Raw genomic sequence first — 23,888 nt, 5'->3', positions numbered from 1 at the left:
TCTACTGTGCCAAGGGGTTTCTATTTTCCACACCAATGTCCAACTCATACCCAATCACTCAGATTGCTGCATGCTCCAATCATCTCTCCTCACTACAACAGCATTTTAGATATATGGCCAATGTATCATAATAAGTTTGGAAGTAGTATCTCTTCAGTTTATACAATGTTTAAAGAAAGAAATTCCCACCATTAGAGTAAATCCTCTTCTTGGGCTTAGACTAGACTGTTTTTAAACTAAATTCAATAAAATATTTTATCTCAAAGTTTCTTTCAGAAGATGAATGGCATGACTTTCTTACCTCACTATTACATTTGTTTTTCTAGTTCTTTCTCCAAACCACATGGTGGAAGGCTTAATGCTGATTGTGTGGAGTGGAATTCCATTTTTGAAAGTAATTCCACAGGGTAATTTATTCCACTGAAAATACTCCTCTGCCTAAAAAATAAATATATATATATATAGATAGATATAGATACAGTTATATATTTTCAACAAAACTGCAGGAAAGATCTCAAAAACAAAAGTAAATAAGTTTTTAGACATGAACAAAAAATGTAAATATGAGTAAACAATCAGATAATTCCAAATTGAGAAACCTTCTGCAAAACAGAAGACCTGGAATCTTCAAAAGCATCAATATGAGAAAAGAGAACCAAAGGCAAAACAGACCTGGAATCTTCAAAAGCATCAATATGAGAAAAGAGAACCAAAGGCTTGAGACATGATCTATATCAAAAGACTCTTCAAGCTGACTGAATGCAATGCCCCTGCTCCCATCCTCATAAGTTATAAAGATACTATTGGGACAATTAGGAAACTGGAATATGTACTATAAACTAGCCAACAGTATTGTATCAACATTAGATTTCCTGAGTGGGAGGATCATATTGTGGTTACATAGTAGAATGTTTTTGTTCTTAAGAGATCCATGCTGAATGATTTGGGGTGCAATAACATGAAATCTGCAACTTATTCTGCAATGTTTTGGGCTATGAGTGGTTACACATAGAGAGAGGGAGACAGAATGTGTGGCATCATGTCAACAACATTATGAGTCCTGATGAAGGAAATACAGTATGCTTTGTACTAGACTTCTAATTTAACAATTTTTAAAAATTTTTAAAGAAAATTGGAGGAAAAAATGGAACAAAGGTGCTTTTACAAGCTTTAAAAATAATGGAATGATTGTTCCAAAGACATTATGTTTGGATTCACTCCATCCCACTCATATTTGTTCACAGAAATTACTATTTCTTGTGAGGATCTAGATGAGACTGCAAGAGGACTCTTGAAGCTCTGGATCTACTTATTAGTTTTTGTAAAAACTATGTGACCTAAGGAATATCTTAAGACACTAGAGACAGTGTCTCAAGGCAAGTCAGCTTTGTGGGAAATGATAGCAATAGCAATTACAAAGTAAGCTACTTTGTGAAATGTGAGAAAAATCAGAGCAAAAAGAAATTTGCTAATTAAAAGATTTATGGGTCATGGGACAAAAGACTACAAGTCCAACAGAAACAAAGGACAAAACAGTTAAGATTTTTATCTACATTAATTTTTATATTTTTTACCTATGTTTTTATCCATCCACAAATTCACTGGATGTGTGCACATGTTTGTATGTATACATATACACACACACACACACACACACCAAAAATGATTAAATATATTCATGAATGCAAGTTATAATATGTAGCCTATAAACCATCAAATGTAATTTATTACCTATAACTCTTACAGTGGCTCCCAAAAGAACATTCCATATTATCAATAAGAATTACCTTTTAATTTAAATTTATGCTTTATTGTGAGGGCCAAGCAATTATACTTAAGGTTTTGGCTTAAGTATATGGGACCAACTATCACCACATGGTAATCTAAACAAATAAATGCACTGCCTACTAAAAAAAAATCATTCAGCATTTGAATGATAAGATTATTAAAAATTTAGAAGGAAATTATGATCACTCATATCACTGCATTTGAAGGTAATTAGTCTTAATAATTAAAATGAAAATGTTAAAGGCAAATTCAAAATGTAAGCCTTATCCCTGGTGTTCAATAACTGAAAAGCTCTACAGTAACATTAAAAACATCAAAGCTGGGCATGGTGGTGCACTCCTGTAATCTCAGCTACTCAGGAGGCTGAGGCAGAAGGATGGCAAATTTGAGGCCAGCCTGAACAACTTAGCAAGACTCTGTCTCAAAATAAAAATAAAAAGGGCTGCGGATGCAGTTCAGTGGTAGAAAGGCCCTAGGTTCAATTACTAGTTCAGGGAAAAAAAATTATAGGTGAGTTACAAAGGCATTGGAATCATTCATTGGAAATTGGGCCATCAACACGTCACTTCTTCAAAGTCTGAAGGAAGTTATATCTAGATATTTATCTCAAATGAGTCAAAGAAAACTAAAGTTTTTAAACGTGTATGTCATGAGTCTCAAAAATTAAATAGTAGTAGACCATGAATATATTTGCTTAAATTATAAGCTATAGCATATTACCCATTTCATTAGAAATAAATTTACATTCTCAAATGTACAGGAATAGATTTTATTTAAAAACCATAAAGATCTACATCTATTACTAATTATGAAGTATACGTAAAAGAAATACAGTTATGTATGACTGCATAACCTTGAGCTAACAACTTAGGATCGTAGCCTCAGTTTTTATGTTTACAAAGTAACAAGTCTCACATGAAATCTTTAAGGTTCCTTTTTGAGCTAAAATTCTGGCTTTGATGCATCCTGAAAACAACATGAAAATGGTCATTTACACAGATACCTTCGGATGCCGACACGCGTGGATCTGAGTGCCACGGTCTGTTGTGAGATGATGAAGAATGTCAGGCATGTTTCTAAACATGTCCAGCTTGTCCACATGAATCTATGGACAATAACAGGCATAAGCGAATTATTTGAAATGTATTTCTGAAGAATAAATTGTTCAAGGGGAACAAATATTGAGGGGAAAATATCTAGTTAATTATATCTAGATATATATTCTCTGCTTTTTTCTGCAGGTTTTTTTTTTTTTTTTTTTTCTTCTTCTCATTTGAGCGGCCTGGGATTCGAACCGCGGTCCTTCCGCATGCTAGGCGAATGCTCTGCAAAAGGAGCTATTTCTTCAGCTCCTTCTCTGCTTTTTTGACACCTGGCTTTTTGCTATTTCAGTGCTTGTTAATATTCTGCCATGATGTCAATGAACAAAGGACTCGGCTCATGGATTTCATTTAATCTTGCTAATACGGTCCTTCACTTCTTCAAGAGTCATGCAATTCATATTTATTATGCATCTACTATACAGTCAAGGTTTATTCTAAATCCTGGGTATATATGTATGAACATAGCTGACAGAGATAATCTAGAATCTCCTCTTAAAGACACATAGAAGATGCCACAAAGGGGCAGTGGTAGATGAATAAAGTGGGACAAGGAAACGGCCAGAGCTCCCTACCACATATCAATTCTCTGGGTCAAGAGGGAGAGCATATGCAGAAAAACAAATATCCAGACCTTGGTCACCTTAAGCATTTTAAGGCTAACACATGTTGAACTGTTAAATCAAGGTGCCAAGTTTACTTAACGCTTTTCTTCTGGGTATTTCAGAGAAAATGGCAAGCATTTAAATTGATAGTAGGATTATGACATGGCAAAAAAGAAGCATCTCATTTGGATGTCTGATTAACAAATATATTAGAATAATGTCAAACTGAAGCTGGGCACAGTGGCATACACTTTTAATTCCAGACACTCAGGAGGCTGAGGCAGGAGGATCCCAAGTTTTGAGACCCTGTCTCACTAGGGCTAGGGATATAGCTCAATGGTAGAGCACCCCTGGGTTCAATTCCCAGTGCCACAAAAAGAAAAAAAATGTCAAAAAATAATGTCAAATTGATGTGCTAATTGATACCAAGACAGATATAAAAATAACATAAATGTAACTGCTTTTTAATCCTACAACCCATTCTGCTTACTACCTGTTCACTAATGACTCATAAGAAGTAACAATGAATTAGATTTTCTGGGCTAAGGAAGAGGGGTGAATAGAGATAATTTCTGAGATGAAAAGACTGGTATAGAAACTCACCTTCACAAAAATGAAGATAGGAAAAGCAGCCATAGATTATTACTGAAGTCCCTTAGTTGAAAACCTCACCATTTTTCCTTTTCAAATTCCTGACCTAAAATTGTCCCCATCCCCACAAAGGAATGAACAGACTTAAAAGGTCTCACTCAGGGGAAACTCTTGGGTCACCACCAATGCTTCTCCCTGAACCCCGCCCTCCTGGTTTCTTCCAGCAAGGGTTCTAAAGCAGTAGCTTCTACTATTCCACATGCCGCTAAAATTACATAGCAAATTTGAGACTGACAAGTAGTTACTACCTAAAGGGGTAAATATTTTGCCAAGATAATGCATGAGGGAAAAAAAAAGCACGTTGTGTGTTTTTGTGTGTAAGAGGGAGAGAACACAATCTTTTTTTAAAATTTTTTTAAAATTTACTTTTAGCTTTTTTATTTACTTCTAATTCTTAAGATACAAAGTATAACAAAGACACTTTTGAAGTTGCCCTTGTTTTTTAAAATTTCCAAATTCTTTTTTTTTATTTTTTAAAATTCATTTTTATTGTAAACAAATGGGATACATCTTGTTTCTCTGTACATGAAATAGAGGCATACCATTTGTGTAATCATACATTTACCTAGGGTAATAGTTTTTGATTCATTCTGTTATTTTTTTGAGATCACAATCTTTTACCACTGTAATTAATTTAAAAGACCATTTTAACATCAAAAACAGGAAGGAAAATCTCAGAACAAAAACGCATCCTTCTCAAGGTAGAGAACTGGCAACTTTATACAGATATATTTGGACAGAGTGACTTGAGGACAGATAAAACCAAGGAAAGGACTTGGGAAATAAAGATCTTCACCTGAGAAGTAAAGGAGAAATTTAGCCAGGCACAGTGGCACAGCAGTTAGGGAGACTAAGGCAGGAAGATTCAAGTTCAAAGCCAGCCTCAGCAACATAGCAAGACCTCTCTCAAAATAAAATATAAAAAAGGCTGGGGATGTGGCTTAGTGGCTAAGTGCTAGTGGGTTCAATCCTAAGTACAAAAGAAATAGTTTTTGAAATTTCAAATGCAAAAAAACTAGATCATTTTAACTTCGCTAGAGTACATTATATATAATTTATAATTCTTGTCACAAGTTTGTTAGTTGAGGGAATCTATATTAAAAGTTACAAAATCAAACAATTTAAATGTCCAACTAGTCCCAGTATATCATTTTGTTCAGTCATCATCAAAAATCTATTTTCTCTTGAGACAAGAGCTCAAGAAATACTCTTCAGGTAACGGGCTCCTTGCTTGACAGTCATTCACACACATTCTGGGCTCTACTGCTTTGGGCCTGAGAGCTTAGCACTGAGCAGCTGGAAAGAACTATCTGGAAGGGACAGGTGAAAATTCCCTCTCAATCTGACATTGATCCATTAACTAGGCTCAGGAACCAATTCTCCAGGACAATGTTCTTCATGCATTGTTGGCCATGACCCACAAAAGAAAATATATTTCCGTAGCAACTCAGCACACATATACAAACATATGCATATGTGTTTGTATCTGGGGTCCTAAGTAAATCTTCACAAAATGAGCACTGCTTTGGCTGCAAGCAATACACTCAGATATCTCCTAGTCCAAATTTATTTCCAATACAAATTTCAATCACAATTTATTTCATGACCTATAGTTTGGGAATAATACTTCCTCTATGGGGTATTTTACTTAAGACCCTTCTACACCATTCAGGTCCCTGCCAATTTCCTCCCATGAGGATGTGAATTAACAAAGATGATATGTGACTTCAGAGGAGCCACCAACCCTTGCTGTAGCCATGTCTTGATAAGCTGCTTCTACCATAGCTGTTTTCATTTACCTGGGGGTGGGGAGAGGAAGGAAAGGTGAATGGGTGGGTGAAAGGGAGCAGGAGAAGAGAGTGACACAATACCTGGACTCCCAACTCTTCACTAAGATTGGTGAATAAATATTCATAGCCATAAGCTGCTTTGCAGTTCAGCCACACAACATGGTACGGGCTCCGAGTGATCCAGCTTCGAACCAGCCCTAAAATTCCACTTAAACACTCCTCCTAGACAGAATTTGTAAAGGACATTTAATACTCAAAAGAGCCTCTCACTTACCCCTTTCATCCCCACATTCGTAGGTATCTGAGCCATGGGGGACAATGATGGCCTCCTGTCATCTTACATACTTTCAACCAGATACGTGGCCATGCCCAGGTCATTGCCCCACTTCTCCAGGCAGACTTACGCGACTTGGAATCTGATAAAATCTTGGATCGCAGAAAGTAGTATCTAGATATATACTTTGGATGTCTTTTACTCTGAAAACAGAAAAAAAAAAATGGTGTTCACCGTCTAATGTGACATAAATCATGGGAACAATTTACATTTTATTTTACCGGGTGTTCCATTCCATTTGGAACTTTTTTGTTAATCAATTTGTTGGGAAATGATTTCTACACAATAAAATAATAGTTTGTGTGAAGGATCCAGTGAATTTTGGCAAGCTCATAAGACTACCACCCCAATAAACATACAGAACATTCCATTACCCCATTCCAAGGAAGAAAATTTGCTCTACTTTTTTTGTGTGTGTGGCGGTGGGGGTGGGGATAGGGGAATGACTAGAGACTGAACCAAGGGGTGCTTAACCACTGAGTCACATCCCCAGGCCTTCTTTGTATATTTTATTTAGAGACAGGGTCTCATAAGGTACTTAGGGCCTTGCCAAATTGTTGAGGCTGGCTTTGAACTCACTATCCTCCTGCCTCAGCCTCCTGAGTTACTGGGATTACAGGTGTGTGCCACTGTACCTGGCTAATTTGCTCTACGATTATAATTATTATAATCAAGTCTGATTTCTAATAGAAACAAAGACTTGTGTTTGGTGGGAAGAGAGCAAGCATGCTTTTTAAACTATGCAGGCTTACCTTGTATAATTCAAGAATTGCATATAAGACCCATACCTACCTTCCCCCAGAGTGCAGAAGTTCCATTCTGGCAGCTTCTCCTTTTGCTAGTCTGAAGTCTCCTGTGTACAAGACAGTTCCGTTACTGCCCTGAAATAAAAACCTGAAAAGGAAATGTATCTCAGTGACTTCTAATTTTCAGACCAAGTCTTAATAAAGCAAATACACAGTAAATCTATAAAAGATGTTTCCTGTCAAATATATCCTTTATGATACAGTGTTAATAGAATTTCAATAGCTCCAAGTTCACACCTGGCACTTAACTACTATCTCTTCCCTGGGGAAGAAGGAAATAATAGAATGGAGATACTACTGTGCTCATAATATGTGCAGCCTGTAATATGTTAGCACTCTAAAGTTTATATCAAGATCATTCCTGTTCATGGAGGGAAAAATCCATGTGATAAGACAATGTAAAGTCACTGGAGAAACAATTACTGAAGACCTCCATTATAAGAAAGTCATGTTTCAAATCCGATCTTAACCTCAATCTCCTAAGTTCAATTTGGAAACAAAGACACTGCCAGAAAAATAATTAAATTTCCCTTCATATAGTATTTTTTACTCTAACAATGTATTTTCATATATATTACATACAATAAAATGGCAAATAGATGAGTCCCTTACATAACTGATCCTGGGCAGTGACCAGCAGGCAAAAGAGTCACAACAATCTCTTCCTTCTAAAAGAAAATGAAGAAAGAAAAAAAAAACAACAGAAGTTATCTTTGGGACCTAACTAAATAAAGCAAGCATTTCTCAAGAATATGCCTTTCTCCCCTTTCCAAATCCTGGAAACAAATAGAATCCTCAATTGCTCAACAGTTATATGTAAGAGTTACCACAGGACTCAGCAATTCCACTTCTAGTTATATTCTCAAGAGAACTGAAAACTTATGTCCACACAAAAAATTGTACATGCATAGTCACAGCATAATTATTCACACTAGCCAAAAAAGTAGAAACAGTTCAAATGTCTATCAACTGACCAATGGATAAACAAAATATGGTCTTTCCATACAATGGAATATTATTTATCTATAAAGGAATGAATATGCTACATGTACAACATAATGCCATGTTCATATATGTGGATCCCCTTGGAAAGATTATGTTCAGAACTGGAAATGGTGCACACCTGTAATTCCAGCAATTCAGGAGGCTGGAAGCATGAGAATCACAAGTTCGAAGCCAGCCTCAGCAACTTAGTGAGGCTCTAAGCAAATTAGTGAGACCCTGTCTCAAAACAAAAAAAAAATTAAAAGAGCAAAATGGCTGGGGATGTAGCTCAAAGGTAAAACATTCCTTTACCAGAACCAAAAAAAGAAAAAAACATTATGTTCAGGGAAGAAGCCAGACACAAAGGACCATGTGCTATGTGATTCTATTAATACGAAATTTCCAGAACAGGCAAGTCCATGGATAAACTGGTTACCAGCAGCTGGGGAGGGTCAGGAGGCAATGAGGAGTGACTGCAATGGGTATAGTGTTTTTCTTTTGGGTGATAAAAATATTCTACAGTTGACTATGATGATGATACACAGCTGTGAGTGTACTAAAAGCCACTGAGTTGTATACTTTGAATGAACTACGTGGCAAACAGATATCTCAATAAAACTATTTAAAAAAATGGATGTAGCCTGGAACCAATTTACTACATTGCACATCACACTATCCCATTAGGACAGAGCCTGCTGAGCATGGCTAACTCTTCGACCATAAGTAAGCAGAGGCAGAGCTCTGTTCTCACCAGCTTCCTGCTCAGTAATGGTGACTCCTTTCATTAAGTCTAACATTCTTCATCCTGAAGGCAAACGTCATCTCCCATTGGTTGTGGCTGGATAATCAATGTACAAAAGCCACACGGCATAACAGGAACAAAGGATCAGGGCAGGACAACAAGAATCTGCTTACCAAGAGACTGACTGCTATTTGCTGCCAGTTTTGAGAAAGCCTTTCACCAATACACCTGCATGTGACAAGGCCATAAACCAATTATATTCCCTCCACAAGTATTTGGCTAACTGGACCCAGGATGGCAGACTTCAACCATCTGATCTTCTCCTCAGAAAATACATGTGAAAAAGTCAGCTCTGTCCTGATCATATTCCCACAAGACATCCTCAGTATAAGATGTCAAATTGGCATGTTACGACCAGACTACAAAAATATTAACTAGAGTTGCCATAAAATAGAAAAATTTCTCTTAGCCCTATGGGTAATTTAAGGGTCTTGTTTTGTTTTGCCTTTTTTTTTTTTTTTTTAAAGGAGGCCCATAGTTGTATTTGCTATTAAAACAATACATTCTCAAAGTACTAGTTCTAAATTTAAGGATGAAAGAAAAATTTGGTCCACTTGGGCAGTGATATCTTTTTAAGAATGCAGAAAATGATTCTGGAAAAAATGTGCAACACACATAAGTTTGCTTCAAAAGTATTAATTACCATTTTAGATCCTGAAAATTATAATAAACAATAAACATAACAAGGTATCATATAGAATTATCATCAACAACTGGTGTTCCCATCATTAGCATGCAATACTAAAAAGAAGTAATTTCAACAAAAATATCTAATCTTTTCAATGTGAGAAATAAATATGTCACTATCATGGACTGAATATATGTGTCCCCACAAAATCTGTAGGTTGAAAGTCTAGCCCAGTAAAGTGATTTTATTAGGAGGCTTTTAGGAGGTGATTAATTCTTGAAGGTGGAGTGCCCATGAATGTGGATAGTGCTCTTTAAAGGGGAGTTTTTACCCTTTCAGTTGTACCAAAAGGCAGACCCTCACCAGACACCAAATCCCCTTGAACCTTCAGAACTATGAAAGATAAATCCCTGGTGTTTAAGATACCCAGTCTACAGATACACAAGACAACCACAGAGGGTTTGGTTTTCTCTAAAAACTAATTAATAAATTTGATTTATGACTAAATGAACAATCAAAAGCAAGGACAATCATTTTATCACTTTAAAAACCCCACAATATTTAATATTTAGTTACCTCTCCTGATGCTTCATCAACTAACGGTATCTGGGTAGGAGTTTCAATTTCAATTGATATCTATTAAAATAAAATAAAAAAACATGCATATATCAGTTTTCCATGGTTTTACATGCTTTTGTCATCTCAAATACTGAAAGGGAACTATGTGAAAAAGTTCCAGACTATAGTAACAATTTCTAGTTGCACTACAATAAACATTTCAAACATTTGAAAAAATGATAAAAATGAAACCCTTATTAAGGTGGGTTTTAAAATATGTATTAAATGCCTTATAAATGTGTGTGTGTGTGTGTGTGTGTGTATAGACATATCCTTCACCATGGCAATTCTAATTCCATTGAATTCATTTTTCCTCCTCCATCCCATCCAATTTAGAGTCTTAAAAATATGGTCATGTGTTCTTTGTGTGTAGGTTCTGTGACACAGAATGATCTGGACCAGCCCACGACCCCATAATATGTATACCTCGTTCACTGCTAGCTAACTGCACAGTGCTCCCCAGGGTACTCACCCATTTCACTAGAATAGTGGCTAGCACATAAGAGGCACTGATTAAGAAGGTGGTGAATGAAAAATGTAATTCATCATCTTTTTATTCAATCAGTGTCATAAAACTTAAAGTGACTAAGGTGCAGAAGTTAAAATCTCTTTCCATTTTTGGAATAAAACATCTTATTCATGATGCACCATTTAATATGGTTAGGGTTAACCTATCTTAATTACGATTTTCACATGTGTTCATATATGCATGTTTTTACCCCCGTATTATTTTGCTAATAAGGCTAAGCAATCTATCTTTTATTATTTCTTACAGTAACTCATCTAACATGGGATTGTTTGTTCTTGGAACATTTGGTAAAAAGCACCCATAAAACCATCTGGGTTTGGACTTTTTTGAAGAATTCTTTGATAATTAAGTTTGGTTTACTCTAGTTTGTCACTTTTCTTGCCTCAACTTGGTTATTTTCCTGCTTTCCCAAATAGTATTCTGTCTAAATTATCAAATATACTACTAGCATATTAATTTTCAAAGAAAAAAATGCTGTTTGTAGTAATCATTTTCCTTTTTTATCATTGTGTTTTCATTTGCATCTTCTGAAAAAAATCAATCTTGGCAAAAAAATTTCTCTATTCCTCTCCAGAACCAACTTTCAATATTACTAATCTCCCCTTTTTATTTTCTGTTGTAGGTAGTCTCTACATGATGAACTTTTGCATTTATCTTTGTTTCTTTTTTTCACATTTCATTAGTTGTTCCTTTTCCATTTTACTTAGTTGAAGACTTGTTTATTTTAGGCTTTGTGTTCTAAGAAACCTGATTCATGCTGTCAGCTTCCCTTTAAGTACAAATTGAGCTGTGTTCCACACATTTTGACATGTCATGTTTTCACTGTCCATCCATTCTACATATTACATTGTTTTTATAATTTCATCTTCAACCTAAGATAATTTACTATATGCATTTGGTTTTCATATGTGTGGAATGATTTTAGTTGTCCCCTTTTTCCTAATTCCTCAAATTGTTGCATTATAGTCAGAAAACAGAGGTCACCAAGAAACCTAAAGACTTCTTTTGTGACACAGTGCATGGTCAAATTTCTAAAAAGTTCCATGGATGTCCCCAAAATACTATTTTCCATGTTGGGTTGAAAGCTATGTCTTCTTATTATTCTACATTTTTAATTAGTTCACATTTATTATGTCATTCAATGTTTTTATATCTTCATTTATTTTTAGCCTGTCTTTAAGTATCTGAGAAGGGTATATTAAGTCCTATAGTAGCAACTGTTGATTGCCTGTTTCTCCTTAGATTGTGAAACTTTGTACTACACCAGCCTATCTAAGGTGGAACTATTTTCTAGAAATCACTCCATATTAGGGTTGACCACACACACACACACACAAAAAAAAAAAAAACAGAGAGATGGAAGTGAACCACAATCTTTTTTTAACACTCTGAAGGGCAACAGAAATTTTAACAGCTCCTGCCCACTACTGATCTGGCTCAATTCATGGGTGAAGGGCAGGACTCAACCACACCAACTTCTACTGGGACCTGCCTGCATTTCCCAAGTGCTGGGCCAAATGTGTATGCAACTCACATATAATGCCAAAGTGGGTGACCAGCACTATCAAGGTTGGAAGAAGTGACAGTTGTGGACCTGTTTACCCTCCCAGTCTCTAGTTTGTCTCTAGAGATAAGTCTTTCAGCTTATCTCTGCTCTCCTTTCCTGATCACTGGAAGGACAGACCCATAACAACTGCTGGGCTATAAGAGGCAAACCCTCTGTTGAAGCTGCTCTGCAGAAGGGAGGAGGACCTCCCTCCAAACAGACAGATCAGTGTTCAGACTAATGACATCACACACGCTAAGAGGGTATGAGAAAAATGTGCTCCTTGCATCACCAGACCTTCTGGGAAGAGCAGCACAGCACCCAGGCTGAGATGGAAGGGGCTGTGTGGCTTAAGATAGAGTAGGTTTTTTGCATTGTTTTATCAACACATAATGTTTGTATATATTTATGGGGTACACTACAATAATTAAATATATGTATATAATTTACTGATCAAATTAGGATTATTAGCATTTTTATCCTCCCAAACAATCATTTCTGTGTTGGGAGCCTTCAGATTCTTCTAATTATTTTGAAATCTATCATGAATTGTTGTAGACTATATATACTCTACTAAGGATAGTTTTTTTGTTCTCTCCTGCCCCTTCACAGTGCTGGGCCAGGGCCTCATACACACAAGGCAAGCACTCTAAGACAGAGCTAAAAAACCCAGCCCCTGAAAGTAGGTTTTTATTGTGGTAAAAGGGTAGGTCTAAACTTGCCTTGTTTGAACTTCACATTGGTGCCAAGGCATGGTTAGGCTTCCCACTCCCCACCAGCTCACTCAAATGTGGGACAAAGGGGAAAGAAGCAGGCCTTGAAAGCTATCATCAGTCAGATGTGAAACTGACTCCTCCTGACACTTGTGCCGATTTTTCTGCCAGCTCCCACAATGCATTAAGGCCTAGCCACATAATAATCCCAAATTCTATTCACTCATAGTTGTCTTCCTCCTCTGATCCTGCACAAGGTGAGATAGGGTCTGCAATTATTTATGCAGGTGGAGACTCTTATGTCAACTGCATATATGTTCATATCTATGTGGTTCATTTTCCCTTGTAACAATAAATGACATCCTCCCCAATTTTTATGGTGTTTTTGTTTTGCCTTCAATCTACCTCTAAAACTATTTCCAACTTACACAAAGAATTAGTGTTATTCAAAAAATGAAACTTACAATTCGTTTCTCCCAAAATCTGTATTTCGGGCTAGTTAACAACAACTCCTTAGTAACAGGAGAACAGTACAGGTAAACCTTCAAGCTGAAAGGAAAAGACAAAGAAAAAAAGTAAAATATCTGTTTTAGTACAATCCAAAATGAGCACTCTGGCAACCAGGAAATATACATTGTCTAGCTTTGGGTTTTTTTTAGAAAACTCCAAAACTGCTGGCACAAAAGTCTTAGAGAAGCTCCCCACATACCAATGCCCAATGACTATTTCAGTCCCACCCAGAGCAGGGGAAATGCAGGGGAAAGTACTTTGCTCTCTGATCACTAAGTCCTTCACCAAGTGAGACACAGTAGTGCACACCTGAAATTTCAGTAACTCAGGAGGCTGAGGCAGGAGGATGGCAAACTCAAGGATGGCCTGCAAAACTTAGTAGGACCCTGTCTCAAAATAAAAAATAAAAGAGGCTGGTGTATGTAGCTCAGTGGTAGAGCACTTGCCTACTATGCACAAGGCCCTGGGTCCAAGTCCTAGTACTGCAAAAGAAAAAAGAAACTAATTCCATGGATTAATGTTTTAGATATGAACATCAAATACATGACATAAAATAGAATGGTTTCATTATATTGGATAGGAAGGCCTTTCTAAACACTTACCCTAAAAGCTAATGCCATAATGAAAAAGACTGATGAATTAGCTATAAGAAAATAATTTTTAAAACAAAGTCCCTCACTGCTTTTTTTTTTTTTTTTTTTTTTGGTGGTGCTGGGGATTGAATCCAGGGCTTTGTGCATGTAAGGCAAGCACTCTACCAACTGAGCTATATCCCCAACCACACCTTTACTGCTCTTATATTAAAAATACACGTCAGGGAGCACAGGGTATAGATAGAACACATCTAGTATGTGTGAGGCTCAGAGTTCAATCCCCAGCACTGAAAAAAAAATTGTGTACACAATCAGGTACATCTGGGAAGATACTACTAAATGTTATGCTTTTTTACTTCAGGCTGATCTACTATATTTATTTTTATTTTTTGTGGTGCTGAGTGCCAAACCCAGGGCCTTGTGCATGCCAGACAAGTACCCTACCACTGAACTACATCTGCAGCCCTTGTATTTACTTTTTCAGCAAACAGAAATTAATTTTATAATAAACTTTAAAAATTCAATAGTACAGTTTAGAAGTTAGGAATATAGTCCATGGTAGATTGTATTTCTAAAGATGGCCACACTACTCTATACCCCTGTACTCATGTTCTTCTTACAAAACAGATATCAAAATTCTTTCATTTGAAGGAGGGGGTTTGTGTTCCCTTACCTTGAACCTGGGTAGGCCCTTGTAACTGCCTTAACCACAGAATGCAGTGAAAGCTATTGCTTGATTTTTGAACTAGCTCTCCAGGCAACATGGAGAACTTTTAGCAAGGTACCCTCCTGACCTTTTCTTAGGACACTTCATTTTTTTATTTTTTTTTATTTTTATAGACTGCATTTTGATTCATTGTATACAAATGGGGTACATCTGTTCATTTCTATGGTTGTGCATGATGTAGATTCATATCATTCATGTAATCATACATATACATAGGGTAATGATGACTGTCTCATTCCACCATTTTTTATATCCCACTCTTCCCTCTCATTTCCCTCTAATGTAATCTAAAGTTCCTCCAGGACACACAATTTTAATTGAGTCTCCATTAAGTAGCCCAGCTATCATTAAGTAGCCAGCTATCCATTATATTGGATAGGCCTTCCTATCCAATATAATGAAACCATTCTATTTTATGTCATGTATTTGATGTTCATATCTAAAACCACCAGACTAAAGAGGTTTTAGAGACAGAGATATGCCCAAAGAGCCCTAGATGTTCTAGCCCTTACTATTGCTGTTTGAGTCTTCCCAGTCAAGGTGTTAGACACTTTTCAGATCATTTCAGTCCCATCTGCCACCAGGCAGGCAGAAACCATTTCCCTTGTACCTTCTCACAATTCTTGACCCAGAGGAACTGAAGTGTTATACATGATTACTGTTGTTTTAAGTCAATCAGTTTTGAGACAATTTGTTACACAGCAATGGATAGCTGATATATAGGTGCTGAAATCAGACAGACCTGATTGAAATCCTAGTCCTGCCACTTACTGGTTGCATGACATTGGACAACTAATTTAACCTTGCTGACTCCTCAGTATTCTCATCTGTAAAATAGAAATTATAATAGTGTCTATTTAAGAGAGTATCAAGAGCCATTAATGAGAATGTCAGGTCCTAGAAGATAGGGATTTTCATCAGTGTCACCATTGTATACTAACCTCCAGTATCATGCCTGGCCCATCACAGGCACTCAAAAAAAAAATTTCCTGAAGAAATTCATAGTGCCTTACTTACAGTAAGTATTCCATAAACATTAGTTATCTTTATCCAGAACACAAATTATTGCTATTAGGTAGCAGAGAAGCCTGAAGTCACTGGTTTAAAAGTCAAAAGGACCTTTTCCAAATACACATCTTGAGAATTTGGAATTAAGCAATGGCTTCAGGAAAAAGAGTCCAATAGTTTACCTTTAAGAAAAGATCCAAGCCTGGCATGGTGGCACAAGCTTGTAACCCCAGCAGCTCAGGAGGCTGAGGCAGGAGGATTGTGGGTTTAAAGTCAGCCTCAGCAACTTTTAGCAAGGCTGTAAGCAACCCAGTGAGACCCCGTCTCAAAATAAAAAATAAAAAGGGCTGGGGATGTGGCTCAATGCTTAAGCACCCTGGATTCAATCCCTGGTACCAAACAACAACAACAACAACAACAAAATAAAACACACATACAACACACACACGCATACACACACACACACACACACACACACAAATGAAACAAAAAAAAAAAAAAAAAAACAGATCCAGCTGGGTGAAGTGGTGCATGCCTGCAATTCCAGCAGCTCAAGCATCTGAGGCAGGAGGATCACAAGTTCAAAGCCTCAGCAACTTAGCAAGGCCATGTCTCAAAACAAAATATATAAAGGGATGGTGGTGTATTCAGTGGTTAAGCACACCTGGGTTCAATCACTGGTGCAAAAAAAAAAAAAAAATCCAGTGATTATATAAGACCATTCACATACACACATGTACAAATGAAGATAAATGTTACTGCTGTTAGCCAGTAGCATGGATGAATCACAGAAATATAATGTTAAGTGAAAGAAAAAATATAAGAGTCTATTCAGTATGACTATTTATACAAAGTTCAAAAACAACCAAAGTTAAGCCATGATGACAAGAGTTACAGGGGTTACCTCTGGGAGGAGGACCAACCATGAGGAGGAGGCAGGGGGTCTGGGATAGTGTTCAATTTCTTGATCTGGGTAGATGTGTTCACTCTGCAAAAGTTGTTGGTTCCCTTCTTATGTATGTACTTTTCTGTCTTGATGTTATTTCCCAATTAAAATGTTTACTTAAACACACACACACACACACACACACACACGTAGTAAAAGAAATCACCTGCACTCCAACCTTCTTTTCAAGGCAGGGGCCCTTAATCCTTTCATGTGATCTAAAAACAAAAGAATAAAAATCATAAACATGTTTTTTTCCCCCCAGAGAATTCCTTAGCCTAAAGAAACTGAGTCTTCTTCTGATGCTTCCTGTTAAGAGAAAACATGAGGTAAACTTTTACAGGAGACTGATTTAGGTAGGCTGTGGGCCCTTTCCTCTGCAGATGAGGAATCCCTATGAGAAGAGGGCAGGAACCACTAAAAATTGCCCAACTCTGAGCCATCAAAAGCAATTTAAGAGGAAAGTGACCACCAACATCACAAAACAGAGTCTGAACCACTCTGAGGAACCACTGATAGGCAACTGCTTCCAGCACTTCCCTTCACTCTTGTCCTCAACCCAAACATCCCTTGGGCCTTGTAATGTATGACCCATTCAACTCCCACCATTTATGCTAGTCCATCTAGAAGTTGAAGCTTGCTTCCAATAGACTCCACCAGGACATCATTCAGGCTGAGGCCAGAATCAGCAGCCGTAGAGCAGGCCCAAGAAGGCTATAGATAGGCTCCCTCACCAAGGCTTCCTGAAAGCTATTTTTTGTACACAGCCAAGGTCATGAACACCCTGATTCAGTGTATGCACTCAAGCTCATAAACATTTGCCTGTGAGCATGTGCCTTCTTTGTCTGGTCTGTATATAAAAAAGGCCTATGGAAAGACTCAGGGTGGTAGGGGCTGCTGCAACCTCTGAATAAAGCATGTCTCCTACTTCAACTATGCCTGGCATCTTCTTTCAACCACCAGAGCTTGAAACCTTCCTTCCTGGTCTGAGCCACAGTTCAACAGCAGTGTTTCAGCATCTTCTCAGCCCAGTGTGACTGCTGGGTTGAAAGGGGGACATTACTAGCCACAAAGACTTGCTCTACAGCCCTCTGAGTTAACTGACACAGAAAGATGACACGCAAGAAATCTAATAATTATATCAAATAGTACATTAATCACAGAGTGCATTCTAATATATTGTGTCTAGATAATAATGTCCAAACACTTCTAAATTGTTTAACTACATCAAACTATTTCTAATCTTTTCATTATCACTACCACTACATACACACAAGCCTTTGGTTTATAATTGGGGATCTGTGAACCCAGAGAAAACAAAGCAGTCATCATATCTCATGCGACACATGCCCCTCCAGGACAAATCACCTGTTCCCTAAGAAAGTGAATCCCCTCAGGTTGCACCCCTGGTCCAGTTGTTTAGGACTTATGGGTATGTCCCAAGGGTTTCCAAAGAACTTGTGTCCTGGCAGAAAGGATGTTGAATTAAGACTCTGTGCTCCATTCTCTGAAATTAGTGAAGCAGGCAGCAACCTGTACCTTTGTATCATGACCCCCATCCCCACCACCCTGACGCCCCTCCTAACCAGTAGTCAAGAGAACCTGGGTGGTTTCCTTGAATGCATCCAGAGTCTACTTTCCAGAGTGGTTTTCTTTTCCTTCACAAGAAAAAAAAAAAATCATCTTAAGTTGCCCTTTCAAGGGGTCTTCCCTAACCTTGGGCCACTATCTGAAGCCATGGGTGCCCTCTTTTCCTCTGAACCTTACTGATGCTCAGTAAAACCTACCCTGAGTATAGAATTGGGCTCCAGATGGGTCCATGACCCACTTTAATCATATTATGATGTTAATGTATTTGTGTCTATTTTTTTTCTAGAGAATACTCTATTGTCTGGTACTCTACATTAGTCAGTTTGGGCTTCCATAATAAAATATCATAAACTGAGAGGTTTAAATAAAAGACTTTTATCTCTCACAGTTCAGGAAGATGGGAAATCCAAGATCAAGATGTTGGCCAATTTGGTTTCTGGTGAGGCCTCTTTTCCTGGAGCTGCCTTCCCCCTGTGTGCTCCTGGAAAGAGAGACCCCTCTCTCTTCCTCTTTTTACAGGGAATTGAACTCAGGGTGTTTTTCTATTTTGAGACAAGGTCTTGCAAAGTTGCTGAGGCTAGCTTCAAACTTGCAATCCTCCTGAGTCTCTGGAATTACAGGTGTGAGCCGCCACACCCACCTCTCCCATTAGCCTTTATTACCTTCTTTTTAGGCCCTATCTTCAAATAGGGTTAGGACTTTAATATATTTGATTTGAGGCAGCCCATGTATAGCACGGTCAAAGAAGCCTAGGCCTCCAAAAGGTAAAAAATACCAGTAAGCAATGTAGGAAACTCCAAAAGCAGTTGAGTTCTCAACCTTGTCGAGTTTGCATAAATAAATTCACATGTGATTAGAGAAAAGGAAAAGTTATAAATTGCTTCACAATAGGGAAAGTCATTTTCTTAATGTGCAAACACATGATAGTGATCTCACAAATTCCTGTAGATGAATTACTCTTCAAAATCACTAATCCTAAACAGGAAGGGCAAGTTCCTAAATCAACTTTAATCACTGCTGTTAATAAATTTTGTAGGAGGCTACTGATCTGAACTAGGCTCTTGCACTAAGCTACAACAAATCAAACCAATATAGTTTAATCACAGTAACTGGGCTTTGGTTGGCTGCAGAAGGTCCTGTAATCAACTAATTAAGCTATAACCAATTGAATAATTGATTGACTAAATTGTAGCCAATTAAGTTGTTTTCTAGGCTTGACTTCTATTCTTCTGTAAATACTGTCAGATCATGTTGTTAGCTGTTCTCAGAGCCTGTAGTGGTTCTGGAAGCTTCCCAATTCACAAATCATATTTTGTTTTTCTTTGCTCAAATAAACTCTACTAATTTTAATTCGGTTGAGGAATGGCAATCACATTTTGAGTTCAGAGTCTCCAATGAGACATCGCACAAAAAGTAAAAATATGGGCATTCTCATCCAGCAGTGGCTTCTCAATGAAAAACAAAACAAGACCAAAAATAATGTCCTCAAGAATAAACAGACTCTCGGGGTCACAATACTATTTAGCTGATCAAAGGGAGTGGTCCAAGTTTTTCACATTAAAGAGAGATCACTGAAAGAGGCATTTCCCAAAAGCAGTAATGTCAACACTTTAGATCACCTCAAGACAATAACTGGTCTTCACACCAACCACGTGAGGAAAGGCAATTTCTACATTCATAACTTGCTTTAAATAATTTTGTATCATGTTATGCATGCAGGAATTCATTACGCTCTTGATTCACTCCTCTGTAACTAATCCAGAAGACCGCACTGGAAGAGGCAGCTGCTGGAGGGTTTCTATTTACATTAATCAGTGCCAATTGGTTGTGTTAATTAAGCACAAATGAATTGTAAAACTTTTCTCTGGTAAAATTTGCTGACTTACTAATCAGCAAAACAAATGTTAAAAATGAACATCGGCTGTAAAATTAGTGGTATTCAAGCTCTGAGGACTGGCTCCTTTCTCCCCTGGAGCATCTAGCCTCAAAGCAGTATCATAAAAGATGATACTCTAAACTTCATCCCTAAATACGTCCAGCTGTAAAACTGTAGTGTTCTGCTTGCCTGATGCCTTCTAGAAGGTAAATCCTAGGCTAGAACAAACCTTGCAGTTTAAGTGTGGTCAGAACACCTGAAAAGAGAGGTAGTTTGAACTTGGTATGGCTTACGACCGGTGGTTTCGACTAGATCAGGTGTGGGCGCAGCTGCGAGCTATTGCTGGGTATAACAGAAGTTGATCTGAAACTTGTTTTCTTTATACAGGGTAAAGAGAAGTGGGTGGGAAACACAGGGGAAGAAGGAACTAAACCTAGGCAACATCTGACTATCCGCCACTAGGAGAGCAACCAAAAGAATTAATAGTGCCGGACCACACTGGCCAGTGTGTCACTGCGCAATTGGCAGTCGCTATTCCTTCAGGTTGTGCAGATCTAGGAATGGTCTTAGGCTGAAGAGCCGACTGGAGCATGTGCGCTTTTCAGTCCCTCGTTAGCCTCCCACAACCTACATGCCTTTTGCTCCAGGGCCCCGAAACTCTGTCATCGTCACTCCACCCACTGCACCCCGGAAGTGGGGGTCGCGGAGGTCTCACCCTTGTGGCAGTGGGACAGAAAATAGGCTCGGGCCCTCAGGTTCTCCCTGTCGAAGCGGTCTATGGAGATGGTGGGATACTCGGCCATCTGTCCCTGGAAGGAACTCATAGCGCCGCGGAAAACTGAATCCCCAGCCGGTAGCGGAAGCCGAGGCTGACACAGATCTGTCCGCCACTTCCGGCAACCTTCACGCTGCCTCGCCATTGGTCGGCCGAATGCAGCCACAGCCAATCAAAGGAGCCTAGCGACCGAAGGCGGTGCCAAGGTGCGTCCCTTGGTTCCCGCCGCCTGGATCTCAGGCTAAGTGTCAAAGCTGAACTGTAGACCGTGAGCCTGTGGCTTTACCTAGTGTGGGGTGGCCCGTCTGGCTGGGATCAAGGGCGTGGAACGAAGAGTATCATTCCTGTGAAGTGGGCTGCGGAGTGGCTTTAAATCTGACTGCGTTTCTCTTCTTGTCTACTGAAAACCAAGCTTGTTTTTCTCCTCGCAATTTCTATAGCCATGAGGATCATATATGAAAACTGCATCGCACTCATGGTAGATTCCATAGTTGGTCGTTCGCTCCTCTGTTTATATTCATAATTTACAAATTTAGGGGAGAATTATTTCTAATAATCACAACTCAGAAGCATGCTTTTAGGGCAAAGAATTAACGATCCGAACAGTGTGTTATCTACTAACCGTCCCCCATTCCCGTTTGAGCTATATTTTTAGGAAGTTAGAATATACAAATGAATGATGGGGAAAGCTCTGAAGAGGTTTATTAAAGTGTTAAGATTCACCAAATATGTAGTCACAATGGCATTTATTGTGCCTCTCTTCAGCAAGTCTCTCGGGACAACACTATATTATTAATCACAAACAACTGGAACACTTTTAAAATCCTGCTTATATATGACACGGTGACAAACCTTATGGTGGTTACATAGCAGGCTGAAAAGTGCCTTCAAATAGTGGTCCATCAGTTTGGAGACCACATGTTTGCAGAATATGGTAAATCAGAGCTTCCCCAAGACGCAAAATGATATGAGAAAAAGGCCAGAAACAAAGAAGTTCTGACCAGGGGAGTCAGGAAGCAAAATGCCATGGTCCGAGAACATCGGCTTATCCTTGTGGTCATGATATTGAGAGTTCTAATTATGTACAGATTCTCACGAAATCTTAATAAAGAGGAGCGGGGAGGGGAAGGAAAGAAAGGGCAGTGGAGTGGAGAGGTATAAACACCATACTCACTAATTTAAGTAAAAATATTTTATCAATGTACTACTGGCAACACCTTTGATTTAGGATAAGATGGTCTTTCCTAGAATAAAGGGGGGCTATTGCTACGGTGAAGTTGTTTGTTAATATGTAACACAAATTCTGTAGAATCTTGCAGATGTAGAGCTCCTAGAAAGTCAAGACAGGATCGTGCTTATACCCTTATTCATCTGCTCGTTTATCTCCCCTTTTTTCACAATTGGATACAATACAAAAGAATATAGGGAAATAGAGTCAAGGCAGAGGGAAAGATGGGACAAATAATGAAGATAGCTAAGCACAGCCTACACGTACTCATATGGGAGGCAGGGCCTGGATTTGGCTCTTTAAGAGGCTGAAACACCATCATTTCCTAACTTTGTGGCATTCTTAAATAAAGATAAGTTTTTCAGAAGTCCAAGTTCGGAGGCTGAATCACAAGAGAAATTTCTCCAGTGGTTGTTTGTTTAAAAAACAAAATGAAGCTGTGAGATTCACATCAGTGTCATCTACTGGTTTCTGGCCCCTCACTCCCTAGTTGGAAATCTCCATCTTTCAGCAATCTCAGAACTTTTTCAATTTCTTTGTCTTTGATTCCTTCTATCCCAATAAGACTGAAAACTGCTAATAACTTATGTCGAATACCTAAAAATTCATTATTGAAGGTCTGGGGGTGTTGCTCAGAGGTAGAGCATGTGCATAGCATGTGTGAGGCCCTGGGCTCAATCCTCACTATTAAAAAGTAATTAGACATTGAGATATATACATCATTGTTGGGAAGTCACTTTAGGATATATTTTTCTTAATTTAATGTACTTAATGTTGTCAATGTAAATAAATTATAATTATTGTGTCTTATTCTATTTTTTTAGAACAGAATGTCATGCTATGATAGGGAGTATACTGTGTCATGCTATGGGGGATACAATGAGATAATCTATGTTAAAAATTATATTCATTTGCTAGGATTGTGACAACAAGTAGCACATACTGGGTGACTTAAACAACACAAATTTATCATCTCTGTTCTGCAGGCTGTAAGTCCAAGACCAAGGTGTCGTTAGGTTGGTTCCTTCAGAGGACTGTGAGGAAGAATCTATTCCATACCTCTCCCATAGCTTCTAGTGGTTAGCAGTCAATCATTGGTGTTCCTTGACTTATAGAAGTGTAGCCCCAGTCTCTGACTCATCTTCACACGGGCTTCTCCATTTGTGCATGCTTATGTCCATATTTCTCTTTTTTATAAAGGACACAAGTCATGTTGGATTAGGGAGGAACTCACACTACTCCAGTATGACTTCATCTTGCATAAATACAACTTCTGTGACACTTTCAAATAAGGTCACATTCTTAGGTGCTTGAGGGTCCAGATGTCAACATTTTGAATTTGAAAGGAATACAGTTTAACTCATAAGAAAAAGCAATGTTTAAAATGTTTATTATATTTAAATAAAAACAAAGTACTGTACTTCTTACTAAAGGTTAACAATTTTAAAATTCAAAGTGTCCTAACCTATAAGATTTAGCTGCAGATTATTTTTAATTTTTGTGATTTTTAAAATTCTTTCAATTTTAGAAGAATGTAAGTGAAAACTGGGCTTAGAAGTAGGCAGAGAAATGTTTGAATTCATTCAAGTTAACATTACAAAACACACAGATCAGACTCAGAGCCTTGTCATTAGATTGTGGAGGTCCTGCTTAGAGTCTCCTCTGAGTCCTTCCTGTGAGTATAATCTTGGCTAAGTGAACCAACCTCTCTCAAACTTGGTTTTCTCATCTGTAAAATGGA

General features: G+C 38.0%; 1 protein-coding gene across 3 annotated transcripts in view; it reads right to left on the bottom strand.

Moving 5' to 3' along the window:
• The window catches only part of DCLRE1C (DNA cross-link repair 1C), a 30,678-nt gene extending 9,651 nt beyond the window's left edge, over positions 1 to 21,027 (bottom strand). For 2 of the 3 annotated variants that reach the window (XM_079106917.1, XM_079106918.1), the window contains exons 1-10: positions 20,860 to 21,027; positions 16,845 to 16,896; positions 13,359 to 13,443; positions 10,065 to 10,124; positions 7,687 to 7,742; positions 7,061 to 7,162; positions 6,339 to 6,411; positions 6,016 to 6,156; positions 2,792 to 2,893; positions 302 to 438 (exon numbers count right to left, since the gene is read on the bottom strand). In XM_079106917.1, coding sequence (XP_078963043.1) covers positions 302 to 438; positions 2,792 to 2,893; positions 6,016 to 6,156; positions 6,339 to 6,411; positions 7,061 to 7,162; positions 7,687 to 7,742; positions 10,065 to 10,124; positions 13,359 to 13,443; positions 16,845 to 16,896; positions 20,860 to 20,968 — 917 coding nt within the window. In that variant the 5' untranslated portion in view covers positions 20,969 to 21,027. Of the gene's footprint in view, positions 1 to 301; positions 439 to 2,791; positions 2,894 to 6,015; positions 6,157 to 6,338; positions 6,412 to 7,060; positions 7,163 to 7,686; positions 7,743 to 10,064; positions 10,125 to 13,358; positions 13,444 to 15,914; positions 16,123 to 16,844; positions 16,897 to 20,859 lie in introns of those variants that run through there. The other variant, XM_079106919.1, reaches the window with a different exon arrangement.
• Between the last annotated feature and the right edge of the window lie 2,861 nt (positions 21,028 to 23,888).

Source organism: Sciurus vulgaris, assembly GCF_902686455.1.
Source record: "Sciurus vulgaris genome assembly, chromosome: 12".
Taxonomy (NCBI): domain Eukaryota; kingdom Metazoa; phylum Chordata; class Mammalia; order Rodentia; family Sciuridae; genus Sciurus; species Sciurus vulgaris.
Note: the sequence above shows the minus strand (reverse complement) of the source record. Positions and strands in the feature narration are given on the sequence as shown.